The following is a 15,486-nucleotide window of genomic DNA, read 5'->3' on the forward strand; positions in this document are numbered from 1 at the left end:
GTGGCCTCCCCTCCATCCCTCCTGTCATGTGAGGACAAGAGCGTTCAGGCACCATATTGAAAGCAGAGACTGGGCCCTTCCCATACACCAAACCAGCCAGCAATTTTATCTCCAGTTTCCAGCTCCCATAACTGTGAGCCACACATTTATGCTGTTTCTGAATTGCCCGGTCTAAGGCATTTTGTCATAGCAGCAGGAGTGGACTGAGACGCTTGATTCTTTACTGTGAAATAGCTCTCTGTGGAAGACATTCTGTTTCTACATCGGTGTCGTGAGATATGCAGAGCAGCTGTTATTAATAGAAGACTGGAAGCTTCCATGGTGCTTTTCTTGCAGGCGTGTAAAATTGAAGACTTGGACAATCACTTAATCATTAAACACAAAAATAAAATGATTGTTTAGTGACATAGGTAACAATAGTCAGGAAGCAATTTTTATCTGAGCTTGGTATTTAGTAGAAATTTTTAAAGCAGCGGTATTTAGTAGAAATTTTTAAAGCTTCAATTTCTTACAATATCAATATAATTATAGAATATGTTGTTTTAATTTATAATGTAATTGAATAGAAAGTTTATTTATACCACAGTGCCGGCTTATATACAGATACTAGAGTCATTTTTTAGGAACATGATATTTGACCTGGATGTGTGGGCCCATGAATAAGAAACATCAAGCATAAGAAAATACATTCCTTAGGTTTGAGTATTTCTTTATGTAAAACTAAAATATGCATGTGTTTTCTGTGCCCAATTTTAAAAAGTGTTTTTAGCTTGTTCTTATTTAAGAATCATCTGGGCTGGGCATGGTGGCTTGGGCTGGGCATGGTGGCTCAGGCTGGGAGTGGTAGCTCAAGCCTGTAATCCCAGCCCTTTGGGAGGCTGAGGCAGGTGGATCGCTTGAGCTCAGGAGTTTGAGACAAGCCTGGCCAACATGGTGAGACCCCGTCTCTACCAAAAATACAAAAAAATTCAGCCGGATGCAGTGGCACACGCTTGTAGTCCCAGCTACCTGGGAGGCGGAGGCGAGAGGATTGCCTGAGCCCAGGAGGCGGAGGTTGCAGTGAGCCGAGATCATCCCACTGCACTCCAGCCTGGGCAACAGAACGAGACCCCGTTTCAAAAAAAAAGGAGTCATCGGCACTGATCTGCCTTCGCCCGCTTTTCTCCAGCTCCTCACGCGCCACGTGCATCGTTTCACCCACGTCCTCCTCGAGGCTTACTGTGCTCTGGATGTGCAGGTGTTTTGAAGAGGCACAAAGCTGCTTGACAGGGGGAAGGACTTAGGAGGACTGAAGTCAGGCTCTCCAGTATGGCCGCTCAGCAGCCCTGGAGACTATCCATGTGCCTCTGTGTGTCCTGCCTGGGTCAGACCAAGTGCGGTTTCAGAAACGAGAAAGAGAAACAGCACCTGAGACCTGGGACCTGAGAGCAGAGCCGAGAGCACCCACGCCTGGACAGACCTCTTGACTCTCACCCAGCACGTCTGCACCTTTAATCACAGCGGGGAAGTTACACCAGGAAGGAATTGTTTTTTCTGGAAGAAATGAGTGAACTTCAAAAATACCCTCATAGTCCAGGTACAGTGGCCCTCTTCTGCTATCCCAGCACTTTGAGAGGCCAAGATGGGAGGACTGCTTGAGCCCAGGAGTTGGAGACCAGCTTGGACAAAAGAGCAAGACCCCATCTCTACAAAAAAATACAAAAATTAACTGGGTGTGGTGGCACACACCTGTAGTCCCAGCTACTCAGGAGGCTAAGGTGGGGCGGTTACCTGAGCCCCGGAGGTCGAGACTATAGTGAGCTGAGATCGCACCACTGCACTCCAGCCTGGGCGACAGAGCAAGACCTTGTCTCAAAAAAAGAAAAAATACCCTCATATATACAAATCTTTATTTCTAGTCTTCCAGGTCTCCTAATCACTCTCTTACTTAACATCCCCATCATTTAAAGGGGATGTTGAAAGCAAGCAAAAATAAAAACATGTTAGAGTTGACGAAGAATTTGCCACGTAGGCTATTTTAGATGAGGCTTTGCACCAACCCTGTGAAGCAGATCTCAGGACCGTGGGGCCAGTTCCACACACAAGAAAGTGGAAGCTCTGAGAGGTGCCTTGGCCAGAGCTCATGAGCCAGGCAATGGGAGGGCTTGGCATAGCCGCCCAGGCAGCTGGACGTGAGCAGCAGATGTGCAGCAACGCTGGGAATCAAGTGGACACCAGTATCTGCTAAGAAGCTGGTTCTTCAGTGAAAGAGTCGTGGGGAAATTGTAGAAATGTGTCATTGTAAGTGGGAGCCAGGGATGGGAGGCACGGCCAGATGCTGTGCTGGACGCGGCCCTTCATCCCAGCTGTGCAATCCCCGTGACTCTGTCGGTGCCACACGTTTCCCCGGACACATGAAGGGCACGCGTGGGATCTCGTGACAATCTCATGCACTTGCAGAGATTTGGGCAGATTGTTGCAGAGTGCTTTCTCCTCCCACTTGTTCTGTGTCTCCCTCTGGAACCCTGTGGGGAGGTGGGTGAGGGGTCCCCTCACTGTAGTGCGAGAGTAGTCAATGCCACATGCCCTGGGCACGTGCTGAAGGGCCCAGCCTCTCTCACTCTAAAGCCTGGCACTTTCCAAGACCTTGCAGCTGCAAGTGGTGCAGAGGCTTGCCCATGGCCCCACCTGCTGTCAGAGCTGTGCTACTGCAGCCACTCCATTCATGAAACAAGAGGCCCAGGCAACCCTCACTGCTGGCTGGAGTTCCATCTTTCCTTTCTTGGAACACCCCATCCTCTGCAGGGCCCCAGTGGCACGGCTCTCACATGCTGTTCCTCCCAGCTTGCCCTTCTCAGAACCAGACTTTGCATTTTTACAGGACCCTCGGGCAACTCACTGGCCCGTGGAGGTCTGAGAAACACAGTCAGGAGGCCTGAGAAGGAAGAACATGCATCCAGTTGGAAGCCCAGGGGAGACATGGAATGGAGAGAGAAAATTCCAAGAGACACACAGAGAACCTTCCAAAATTAGAGAAACCATCAACAATTCCCAAACAGGATAAACAAAGAGAAATCCATCTTAGAAATATCGAAGCAAGACTACATAACACCAAAGACCAAAATCAAATCTTAAAAGTAATCAGAGATAATATGACAGAGGAACAAGAGTGAGAAATTTGGTTGACTTCTCATCAGAAACTTTAAAAGCCAGCAGATGGTGGTATAATCAAAGAAAATAGTTGTCAGCATAAAATTCCGTCTCAAGGGAGGATCTTCCAAGGACCTACAGGTAGCTATTTGTAGACAAACTGATCTGACCAGCAGGCCCCAGCACATGATCTTCTGATGGATGCCCTGTGGGAAGAAGGAAAACGATCCCAGAAGGAAGGCTGGAAATGCAAAGAAAAGTGTGCACATTTGGTAAACAAACATCATCTGTGAAGTCACTAATGCCCTTATCTGATTCACAGGATTGACACAACAGTCGAGTGGATAGAAACAGCACACGTATGATCGGGTGTGCGTGAGGAGATACGAACACCCGGAACAGTCGAGTGGATAGAAACAGCACACGTAAGATCGGGTGTGTGTGAGGAGATGTGAACACCCGCAGGTCTCTGTCTCATTCCACTAGAGGGTGAAGACACCGGGTGTAGACTCTCAACGCACATGTTAAAGTTTCAGTGACCACTAACAACAAAGGAGTCCGATATGTAACCTCTGTGAGAGGACAGGGGAAACAAGTGAGGGGAAAAATTATTAATCCAACAGAAGAAAAGGAGTGAAATAAAAAAGAAACTCTGGAAAAGCAGGACAATTAGAAAACAAGTGTCAAAAATTAGTCTAAACATGTGGATGATTGTGATCAAAGTAAAATTACGAAATTTCAGTTAAGAAGCAAAGGCTGCCAGACTATATTTTTAAGCTGAACAAATAGGCAAGCAAACAAGCAAAAAATAATTTTTTTGGTTTTTTTTCTTTCAAGAGACACACCTAAAGCATAAGGACCCAGAAAAAATGAAAGAATGGGAAAAGGCTAAGGAATATGCAACAAAATAAACTGGTGTACCAATATTAACATCAGTAGGGGAAAAAAAACAAGACTTTAAGAGAAAAACTTTAGTCATTACATGTTGATAGAAAATTCAGCTCACAAGAAGATATAATTCAAAATTTATACGTGCCTAAAACATAGCTTTAAAAGGAAGCCGTCCACGAGACTTGGACAGGACAGAGCTGCCCACGAGAGCCTGGGAGAGGGCAGACGCTCCACACAGTGCCAGGACGGTGGGTCAACCACGTGGGGAAATTGATCTTTACTTCCTGCCATAAACAAAAATCATTTCCCATGTGTCAAGAACTCCAACACAAGACAGAAGAATTTAGCAGTTTTAGGAGAAAATATAGAAGAATGTCCTATTCTCAGGTCAGGGGAGGTTTTCTTAAAACGTAAGCACAGACCGTAAAGGAAAATACTGGTGAGTTCCACTATATTAAATGTTAGAATACTGTTTCTCATAAGACACCGCAGGAGAGTGGGGAGAAGATCTGTGCAGCAGGAATGACAAGACAGGATGGCATCTGAAATGCTGGGGTGCTCTTGGGAAGTCAGCAAAAATCAAGCAATAAGAAAAATGGGCGAATGACAGAAACAGGCATTTTGCTGGAGGTGAAATAGAACACAGGTTAGAACCACTGTGGTGGGGGCCTGTTTCTTGGCCTGAGTGATAGTTGCATGGGTGCATTCATTTTGTGATAATTCATTGAGTTGCATTTTAAATGCTTGTAATTTTAATAGTTGTGTATGTGTTACATTCTGAAACAATGTGAAATAGAAAAGACAGTTTACAGAAAAACATCAGCAATGGGATACATCCCCTGCCCACCCTCCTCTCCTCCCCTTCCTCCCTCTCCCCCTCCTCCCTCCCCTCCCCTTCCTCCCTCTCCCCCTCCTCCCTCCCCTCCCCTTCCTCCCTCTCCCCCTCCTCCCTCCCCGCCCCTTCCTCCCTCTCCCCCTCCTCCCCTCCTGCCCTCCTCTCCTTCACTCTGCCCTCCTCCCTCCTCTCCTCTCCCTCCCTCTCTCCCTCCTCCCTCCTCTCTCCTCTCCCTCCCTCTCCCCCTACTTCCTCCCCTCCTGCCCTCCTCTCCCTCCCCTCCTCTCCCTCCCTCCCCTCCTGCCTTCCTCTCCCTCCCTCCTCTCCCCTCCCTCACTCTCCCCCTCCTCCCTCCTCTCCTCTCTCCCCTCCCTCACTCTCCCCCTCCTCCGTCCCCTCCTCTCCCTCCCTCTCGCCTGCCTACCTGACTTTCTTCCTCTTTCCTCTCAGTGGTTTGGAGGTACTGGTGAGAACCAAAAGCCTCATTTTTTTAACAGGGCAGAATTTTCCCAAAAAGTGGAAGGCCCCTTGGCACTTAGTCCTGTTCTCTCCTTTAAAAAATGTGGAAATTGAGTCCAAACGAGGTGCAGTGGCCTGACTGATCCCGGGCAGAGCTAGGGTAAGCACCCGCCCATCCTCTCCACAGACGCTCCCCCAGCACCGCCCAGTGCTAGTCCAGGCCTCCCTAGGACGTCCCCTACATTTGTAGGTGGGGAGGAGAGAGATTTATTTGCTAGTGTGGTCATTTCTTCATAAAAAGCCAAAAACGTATCGGGAGACATTTTTGTCATCCGCAGCCACAGTTGCTGCTCACTCACATCCGTTCCCCCACTTGATAGTTCGAGGAACTGAGGCCTGGAGACACCAGGCCTTCCTATCGCCACAGCCACAGGCTGGGCCATCTTGGAGCCGACTCCAACCCCTGTAGAGCCCAGGGGGCACCCCTCCCCTGTGCCCCAATCCCTGGCCATGGGGCAGCTCCTGAGCCCCACTAGGAGTCGGGGGTTTGTGGATCCCATCTGTGCCATTCAGCGTCCTGTGACTGTGGATGAATTTGCCAGGAGTGTCTCACCCCGCCGTGGGCGATCTTGCCTGCAGTTCTCCTACCCGGCCTGGGACACTTGCGGTCTTTCCTGACGTGCCCTGTCCAGGTGGGGCGCCTTCACTAGGACCCCAGATGTGCCTGCTTCCTCCTGCTGCCCCCGCAGGGCCTCGTGTATCTCCGGGAGGTAGACTGTCCCGGTGACTTCAGCTGGTGTCCTTGGGACAGCATGTCCCCCACAAGCTCTCCTGGCACCCTCATCAGGGGCTTCCGCACACATCCCCTCAGATAACCCGGCACGCCCATTCATGTTACATCACGGGGCAGCGCAGATGCCACCCACTTGGGAGCTGGGGTCAGAGGACAGCCAGGAAGGCAGAGAGGCCTGGGCGGGGCCTGCTTTGTAGATGTGCCCCTGTGTAAGTGCTCACCAGATGTGTCTGCAATGGCAGATGCTCAGGGAGCAAAGTCAGGCTGCGGCAACACACACCCTACAATCTCACTGCTCTCCACTGAATGCAAAGGTGTGCCAGAGGCCGCGGGCTTGCCATGGGGACCAGACCCCATCCTGTGGGAGCAAGAAGAGGCCAGATGGGCTGCAGCACACCAGACAACCCCATCCTGCCAGGCCTGCCCTGCCCCCAGCCCAGACCTGGCTGCAAGGCCAGGGGTTGGGGAGGGGCGGGACTGGGGAGCAGCTCCCCCATCCTCCCAGGGTACTAGGTACTGAGGAAGGAAGGGCCTTTATCTTGACTCTGGGTGAACTCTTAGGGGAGGGCTCCCAGCTCCTGAGAGGCCAAGTTCAAACCCACCCAGGAGCACACAGCTGGGAAGGCGCTGGGACCACAGTCGCCGCGTTCCTGACTGTGCTCCCTGGTGTCAGGGAACCCAGGTTCCAGGGGTGGCCAGGGCAAGCATGGGGGTCTGGTCAGGTGCTCAGCAGCCAGCCTTCTCACGTGCAGACAGCAGCTCTGCTCCGAGCGCCCACACCCCCCCAGCATTGGTGGCCTCTGTGGCAGCTTCTGCCACACATACCCTGTGCAGTGAGGAAGCTGAGGTGCCTGCCTGGCTGTGGGTCGCAGGAGTCCACACAGCCACGCTGGGATGTGTTTGGGTTGAGTGTTCTGAAGGGAAAATGCTGGGGAGGTGGTGCCCTCCCCGAATGTGCCACCTCCCCTGCCTACCGGGCAGCACCACAGAGGAGCTTTGCCCGGTGTCCTCCTGAGCCCCAGGACACCCTCTGCAGCACCCAGCCTTGACAGCCCCACTGGAGGCCTGCGGCTCCTGGGAAAGCCAGGCCTGAGGAGCACCATGCCCTCTGCTGAGCAGTCCTGGGCTCTCTAAAGGGTGGAAGAATTTTGAGCCTCACCTTGCCACATTTACCATTATCTTCTGCTATTTTTAGTTTTTATTTAAGAAATGAGGCTCAGGTAAAATAACTTTAAAAATGGCATCAAAGCCCCCTTCAAATGTCTTGTGGCCCGAAGATGGGAGGAGAAGGGCTGGGGGCAGCCTGCAGGGACTGGGGACACAGGCAGCTCCCAGCTGAGGGCCCGAGGCGTCCCTCCCTCATGCCTTCCACAGAACCTTCTAACACTAGTGTTCTGTAATCCCAGGGAAGGCAAGACGCTTCTGGAGGTGACTAAAAGGCAGGTGTGTGGCCCCTCGGGTGTTCCCCCTACCCCAGGTCACCTCATGGGTAAAGCAAGGCCCTGCAGGGGAGGGGAGTGGGCCAGGCCTAGCACAGGGTGAGACCAGGGCGAGGTTTGCAAACTCATGCCTCTGTGGATCCCACAGGGGCTAGGCTGATTTTAGTGACTAGTGACTTGGCCTTGAATCTCCTAGAAGTGCAGCTGGTCTTCATCTGTGGCTCCTGGACTCCCCCAGACTCTCCATGGCCCACTGGCCCCGGCCTCCTGTCCACACCAGCCTTTGAGAGGGAGGCTGGGCCAGTCCAGGCTGGAGCTGCCAGGGAGCCAGGGAGAGAAGACAGCGGCTTCCGGAGCTGCCCTCTGCACGCCGGGCATTGGCCTGCTCACAGCCTGGACTCCATTGGCTTCCCCCAGGCCAAGTCCTTGCGTTCTCTTGCGTCTGCCATGTGTCCGCATGGCCCTCTTTCTATCTATCTGTGCAAAGTTCTGTTACTGCCATTTTAATTTGGTGTGACTTGTACTCAATGACAATAACCTTCTTAGCTCTCGTGTCCCTCCTACCCCAGCAGTTGACCAAGCTCCACCAGTTGGCCATGCAGCAAACCCCCTTTCCTCCCCTCGGACAGACCAACCCCGCTTTCCCCGGTACGTACCCAGCCCTTTTCTCACCTCCTTCTCTTCTCACCTGGGGACTTTCTCTTTCTGAGCTGTGTTATTCGGTGCAGTGTATAGAACAGGTGCAGTTGGAGTTGTGAGTGCCGGTGGTGCAGGGTTCACATGCAGCAGGCTTGCCAGGGCTGGGGCCGGGGACAGGGTGGGGGCGGGAGGTGGGTCTCACTCCCCCTGTGGGGGGCTAGTTCACCTTACAGCTGGCCTTGCCATAGCCTTGCTTGTGAAGAGACGTCTGCCCACCGAGGGTCTGCGCTTGCTGGGCAGTGCCCTGTGCTGCCTGCAGTCTGTCCTGGATGGCCCTTCCTGCTGAATGTACCCACTAGGCCGCCCTGGAGCCTTTTCTCTCCAGGAGTGAGAGCACAGCAGACGTGGATGCTCTTCTGCAGGAAGCCACTGCATATCCCAAGGTGGCACCCAGCCCTGCCCCAGGAGAGCAATGACCCGAGTCAGCTGTCATGAGGCCGTCAAGGGTGGCCATCCGTGGCAAGCCCACCCTCCCCTGGCATGCCTGGCAGTTGGGTGTCCCTCCCTGCAGAGGCAGCGCCATGCCTGTGGACAACTCCCCTCTCCCCCAGCATGCCTGGCAGCTAGGTGTCCCTCCCCACAGAGGCAGTGCCATGCCTGTGGCCGTGGCCGGAGAGAGCGCCGGTGCGTGCGCCAGTCATATTTTGAGCTTCCCTAGTTGAAGGGACCCTGCTTATCTCCTTGAGGGCAAAACATTAAACCTGTCTCTTCTTTGCTCTCCAGGAGAAAAGCTGCCTTTACACTCCTCCGAAGAAGCTCAAAATCTGATGGGCCAGTCATCAGGTAACACAAAGCCACACTGACAGGAGAGCAGGCCAGGGTGGCAGAGCAGAGCCCCAGTGGGAGGAAGTGTGGGGGCCCTGCTGCTGCAGCAGTTTACAGCTTCCATGGGAGACTGTGGACCAGCCTCAGGTGCTGCCAAGGGTGTGGGTGGTGCCATGCTGCCACTGTGGCTGGATGGTGGGGCCTGAGGTGCTCAGAGCAGGGCACCCCGTGGATGGTGGGGCCTGAGGTGCTCAGAGCAGGGCACCCGGCCATGGGAGGTGGCCGTGGGAGCAGGAAATAGAGGTCTCACCATGGTGCGCTTTGGAAATGGGTTTTGTAGGACTATGAGCAAACCCTTAAGGAGGAAGATCAGTCTGTGCTGGATTTGCCTGCACCCCTCCCGACTTCCATTGAAACGTTCATTCCTCAGACACTGTGGGCAGCACATAGATTTGTAGATTCAGTGACCGAGGCCATGAAACAGACACAGTTGTTTGCCTGGGGCTTAGCAGGTTCCTAGGTGCCCGTGAAGAAGATGCCACACACGCACCACACCTTGTGACTCCATGTGCACATGGCCGGTGCCACGGTGGCTTCCTGGTGGCCAGGCAGGTGTCCTGTGACGACCCTCCCCTCACCAAGGCCCTGGGGACCGCGGTGCACACACATGCCAGCCACAGCAGGGTTAAATCGAGTGGGCAGTGATGGGAGGTGTTGGTGGCCTCTTTGAATGCTGCGGCCAAGAGACTTCCAGCGTGGGCTTGGACTGCAGGTTGGGGCAGCCTCCTTTACCCCTGGTACCTGGAATGTCATCATCTTCATAAGAAACAGACTCACCTGGGCCATGCCGTCCTGAGATGAGTGAACATGTCGGCCATGCCGTCCTGAGATGAATGAACACAACGGTCATGCTGTCCTGAGATGAACGAACCCCTGGGCCATGCTGTCCTGAGATGAGCGAACACCTGGGCCATGCTGTCCTGAGATGAGTGAACACATCGGCCGTGCCATCCTGAGATGAGTGAACACGTCGGCCATGCCGTCCTGAGATGAACGAACACCTGGGCCATGCTGTCCTGAGATGAGTGAACACCTGGGCTGTGCCGTCCTGAGATGATTGAACACGTCGGCCATGCCATCCTGAGATGAGTGAACACGTCGGCCATGCCGTCCTTAGATGATTGAACACGTCGGCCGTGCTGTCCTGAGATAAATGAACACAACGGTCATGCTGTCCTGAGATGAATGAACGCCTGGGCCATGCCATCCTGAAATGAATGAACACATCGGCCATGCTGTCCTGAGATGGATGAACACCTGGTCCATGCCGTCCTGAGATGAATGAACACATCAGCCATGCCGTCCTGAGATGAATGAACACATCGGCCATGCTGTCCTGAGATGAACGAACACCTGGGCCTTGCCGTCCTGAGATGGATGGACACCTGGTCCATGTCGTCATGAGATGAATAAACACATCAGCCATGCCATCCTGAGAGGAATGAACACATCGGCCATGCTGTCCTGAGATGAGTGAACACCTGGGCCATGCCGTTCTGAGATAAATGAACACATCAGCCATGCTGTTTTGAGATGAATGAACACATCAGCCATGCCATCCTGAGATGAACGAACATATCAGCCATGCCATCCTGAGATAAATGAACACATCAGCCATGCCATCCTGAGATGAATGAACACATCGGCCATGCTGTCTTGAGATGAATGAACACAGCAGCCATGCCATCCTGAGATGAGTGAACACATCGGCCATGCTGTCTTGAGATGAATGAACGCAGCAGCCATGCCGTCCTGAGATGAATGGACACATCAGCCATGCCATCCTGAGATGAACGAACACATTGGCCATGCCATCCTGAGATGAATGAATACATCGGCCATGCTGCCTTGAGATGAATGAACACATCAGCCATGCCATCCTGAGATGAATGAACACATCGGCCATGCTGTCCTGAGATGAATGTCCTGGTTATGCAGACATTTCTTTATATTATTTGCTTAACTTTAGTGCTCTCCTAGGAAGATTTCCCATACTTTCCTCCCTTTAATCAAAATATCCCAAGTTCAACAGGTCTGGCTCACTCCTCTCTATTCATCTAAGGTCTACTTTGTTCAGGAATTCCTGTCTAGGACTCAGGCAGGACCAAGGAAATCTTTTCAGCGACATTTTAAATATCACTGTTTATGGAATGTTTATAGATAGTTGAATAACCAAATAAGTGTTGTTTTGAAAGTATCTTTATTAAAAGAATATAAAGAACAGAAACTCTAGGCTTATATATGCAAAAGAAAAATAATGGAGAATTAGAGATGAATTGGTTCATTCAGCACCAACTGATCCCCTCTTGTGCTGGACAGCCCCACAGGACCACCTCTGCCCTGTGGGGTCACTCCCTGCCAGGGAGACTGGCTGGCCACAGTGAGAGGATCCTCTGGTTGGTGGTGCCAGTACCATAAGACAAGATGAGAGGTGGCATTGTGGACAAACTGCCCCACCCAGGGCCCAGGGAGGGTGTGGCTGGCAGGGATGGGGGGCAGGGCAGAGGTGGTGGGGAGGAACAGGAGCTGTGTGGCTTTAACATGGAGTTGGGGGGCACAGGAGGCGCCGTGAGGAAGTAGGAGCTCATTGGGAGTCTCCAGCCATTGGAGGTGCATTTTGGGGACCCCTCTGGTCTGTCTGGAACCTAGGCTGAGGAGCACAGCAGAGGCAGGAACCAGCAAGAGGGGAGCATGGGGGTGGGAGGAGGGCTCCCCAGTCTGGGGTATTCTGAAGGTACATCAGCCGGGCCTGCGATGGTTAGGAGGGGTGGATCCCGGGGTCTCCAGGGCCCAGGCTGAGCTGCAGAATCTGAGTCACAAGAACCACATGGAGCCTGCAAGGGGAAGAGCAGAGTGTCAGCATTAGACTTGCAGGTTGGAGCCACCACTTGTCCAGGAAATGGAAATGCTGAGCACGAAGAGCAGAGCAGCCTCTGGCCCCTCCTGTGCCAGTACTCATGGGGCTTGCAGCCTCCAAGCAAGAGCAAATCTTGGACTTGAACTCTGAGAGGTTGTCTTTTATCTGATGGTACTAAGTGGAGATTTGTAAATATAAAAACTTAGGCTTGATGATCAATTAGACCCATATCGTCACTCTTCAACAAAGAAAGGTATCTATATAGAAATGTGCAGCTTTTCATTGGCCCTAGCACTTCATTTTTGGCTCAGTGATGCCATTAGGTCTCCTTGCTCTGAACTGGAAGAACTGCCTGGTGGGCCTGAGCTGTCTGAGCCAGGCTATGTGCAGGGGCATCTATACAGAGTTACATCAGAATCGGAATGAGAGGCAACTTTGCGTGATCTGCCATCTGCTGTCCCCTGCAGCAGGCCGGGGGTGTCACAGGGAGGTGGGGCACTGTCGGGTAGAGCGGTGTGGGCCTCAGAACCAGTGGGGTATCCTGAGAACTAAGGGAAAATGGGCACTCAGCATCAGTGTGACCATCATGGCCTGTGCCCTGGGTGCTGCACAGAGACCCTGAGACATGCTGGATGGCCCTGCCCTTCAGCCAGGGGCCCACCAGGGTGGCTTTCCAAGGTGTCACAAGAGAGTATACAAACATAACAGGGGAGTGAAGTCACGCTGTGCACAAAATGAAAAAAACAAAATGTCCTGCTTGGGTCTCTCTTTCCTTCTTTTGAGAGAAGTTGGGACTAAGGAAATTGGGTGGCAGTTTGGGACTGAAAGCTCACAGGGTCCTGGCCCTCTGGGCTGTGCTGGCCCTCACACTTGGGCCAGCTCTATAGCCCTGTCTCACTTGACCCAGGAGAGTGGGGGCCAGGCACTGGAGTGTGACTGTTAGCAGCCTTCCACCAGCCTAACCATGTCCCCTTGGTATACCCAGGTCTGGATGCCAGCCCACCAGCCAGCACTCATGAGCTCACCATTCCCAATGATGTGAGTATGCCCCCTGTACCCGCCTGTCCCTGGGTAAAAACACCAGGCACAAGTGGCTGTCAGCTTTGCTGTCCTTTGGGCAGAGGGACCCACTGCTTGGTAATGCCTTCACCACCCCAACCCCACTGTTTGATCTGTGTCCTCCCTCCTTTCCTTTTTAAAGTGGGTTTAATGCCCATAAAAAGTTATGTGCTTTTACATCCCTAAGATGTTGAACAAGCAACAGGCTAAAGGGGACTTCAGATATTAATCAGTAGTCAGATGAGAGTTGGGCTGAGAACCCATGTTGCTGTGGAGGCACTGCCCTGGTACGGGTCAAACCTTGAAGAACAAGGTGGCCCAGGAATGCTCTAGAGTGGACCCACCCACAGTATTATCTCCATCGGCCCTGGCCCCTCAGAAGGTTTGGGATTCTCCATGAGTTGGCTCCAACAGACTTGAAGTTGGTTGGATGTCACAGACTTGTCTAGATTCCTTCTAGCACTCCTCAGTCTGTTCATGCCTTCAGCATACCTGAGGGTGTGGCCTTACGAGCTCCCCTCAGCACACTCAGTCCTCCCCAGAGTAAGCACGGGTCTTGAGGATAGAGAGGACTATTCTCTGAATGCTTGACTTATCCACAAACTGAGAGACCAGGGAGGGCATAGGCCACATGTCCTTGAGGGATAGCTGCCAGAGCAGCAAGCAGAGTCCCTGTGTGGGATGTGGAGATGGCTGCCCCACTTACAGCTCAAGCATCCAGGAGCCTTTTCTGCCCTAGAGCTGTGGACTTTGGGAACCTTCACTGTTCTGCCCCTTTACACCTGCTGGGCAGGAAATCTAAGCCCTGTTCCTTCCTTTCATACAAGTTGACCATAGGAAGCACAGATTTGGCAGTTCAGGGAGATCACCAGTCCTGTGTGTGGAAGATGGACAGTGGAGCGGGAGAAAAAGAGGCAGAAAAGAGCAGGGTCACCAGATGAGCGGACCATGAGGCTGTCTGGCTGGTGCCACTGACCCGCCTGAAGAGCCTTCTTCATTTGAGCCCCTCTTGGCAATGTGCACTCTAGGCCTTCTTCTTTCCCTAGGTTGCTGGTCAGGCAGAGTCCTCATGTCTGCTAAAAGAAGCTCAGGACACTCACACTCCAGGCAGCATTGTGATCCAGCCTTCTGGCATCCCCAAGGATTTCTGAGGTTGGCCCAACTTGAAAGGCAGCAGCACAGAGCCATCTCCCCAGGTGTGGGGTGGCACAGCCAACTGCTCCCTGCATTCTTGGAGGGAGGGGATTTTTCCCCAACCCTTTCCCTTACTGCAGTGGTTCCTTGAGCATTTGGTTTCTGGCATCCTCCTGAGTCTTTTCCTCTAGGTAGTAAAGCCACCGGGCTTTTCCTGTGGGGTTTTCCTTCTTTGGTGAATCAGTGTTCACTAACACCAGGTTTGGTGCTCTTATCCAAACACTCATTTAAAATGGAAATGAGCTTTAAGAGGATGAGACATCTTTGGAGAGCTGGTCAAGCTGTTTCCTGGGGTCTCCTTTGTACAGATGGATGCTGGTTTTCCCAGCTCTTCATCACTCACTTCCCATCCTCCTCCTGGGGATCTTCCTAGGGAAGAGACCTGCTTCTCAGAAGGAAGGCAGCTTCCTCTTATCCCAGTGCCTTTGGGTACAGCCTTCCATGCTTCTTCATGGAAAAGGCTGTTGACGACACTGTCAGGGGGCTTTCACCAGCACCCCTAGATTTCATGAGGGATGTATCTGGGCTGCACCAAAGCTGATGTTCCTCACATGGTGACTGCCTGCTACCTTCTTGGAGAAAAGGAAAAAATAAAATGGGTGTGCTTGTTCTGAACTTGCCTGTCATCTCGTCTACGTCCGTCTCGTGGTCACAGTTGGATCATGCTGCCTCAGCGTTCCTGCAGAAAGACACTGCTTGGAGGCAGGGACTCCTGAGACTCACAGGCTCCCCAGCACGGCCACTGGGGATACAGGCCAGTCCAGGGGCCCCAGCCCTTTGGTTCCCTTTCTGATGATCACTATGGGCCTTCCTCACCACCTATTTCAGTCCTTGCTCTTGGCCATGCAAGCACTGGTGCCTGTGGTCACCCCTACTCTGCCCTAAGCAACAGTCACCCACCCACCAAGGCTCATGCCCCTTTCCTTGGTTCTTAGCTGCAGAATCAGCCAGGCCTTCTGCTGGGGAAAGGAATCTAAGGTGTCCGACAGTGGTTTCTAGGAGGAGAGGCTGCAATGGGAGCTGTTACTGCAGTTCCAGTGGAATTTGGCATTGACATCTGATTAGGAGGGGCCACATTATTTCAGAATATTTCTATCGTTCTTCTTTGAATTTGCAATAGAGGCACACAAGGGTGAGGAGAGAGGAGGAGAGGAGTCTGCTAACTGCTGGCAGGTTTCGCAGATGCAGGTGGGGCCAGGTGGGAGGCACCCTTGGGCTGCAGGGCTCAGCCTAGAAGGCATCCTCCCCTGCACTGAGCCAGCTGGCCTAGGGCAGGGCAGGTGAAGGAGGTCCGACCTCCCCACAT

The 15,486-nt window shown here is 52.7% G+C and overlaps 1 protein-coding gene across 50 annotated transcripts in view; it reads left to right on the forward strand.

Annotated features, from left to right (window-relative positions):
* PCBP3 (poly(rC) binding protein 3) overlaps nucleotides 1–15,486 on the forward strand; it is a 301,168-nt gene that overhangs the window by 281,066 nt on the left and 4,616 nt on the right. For 20 of the 50 annotated variants that reach the window (XM_054542654.2, XM_054542660.2, XM_054542675.2 and 17 more), the window contains 3 exons: nucleotides 8,116–8,194; nucleotides 8,969–9,028; nucleotides 12,913–12,965. In XM_054542654.2, coding sequence (XP_054398629.1) covers nucleotides 8,116–8,194; nucleotides 8,969–9,028; nucleotides 12,913–12,965 — 192 coding nt within the window. Of the gene's footprint in view, nucleotides 1–8,115; nucleotides 8,195–8,968; nucleotides 9,029–9,350; nucleotides 11,558–12,912; nucleotides 12,966–14,032; nucleotides 14,139–15,486 lie in introns of those variants that run through there. The other 30 variants (XM_054542662.2, XM_054542680.2, XM_054542691.2 and 27 more) reach the window with 9 other exon arrangements.

The sequence above is a fragment of the Pongo abelii genome, chromosome 22 (genome assembly GCF_028885655.2).
Source record: "Pongo abelii isolate AG06213 chromosome 22, NHGRI_mPonAbe1-v2.0_pri, whole genome shotgun sequence".
Taxonomy (NCBI): Eukaryota; Metazoa; Chordata; class Mammalia; order Primates; family Hominidae; genus Pongo; species Pongo abelii.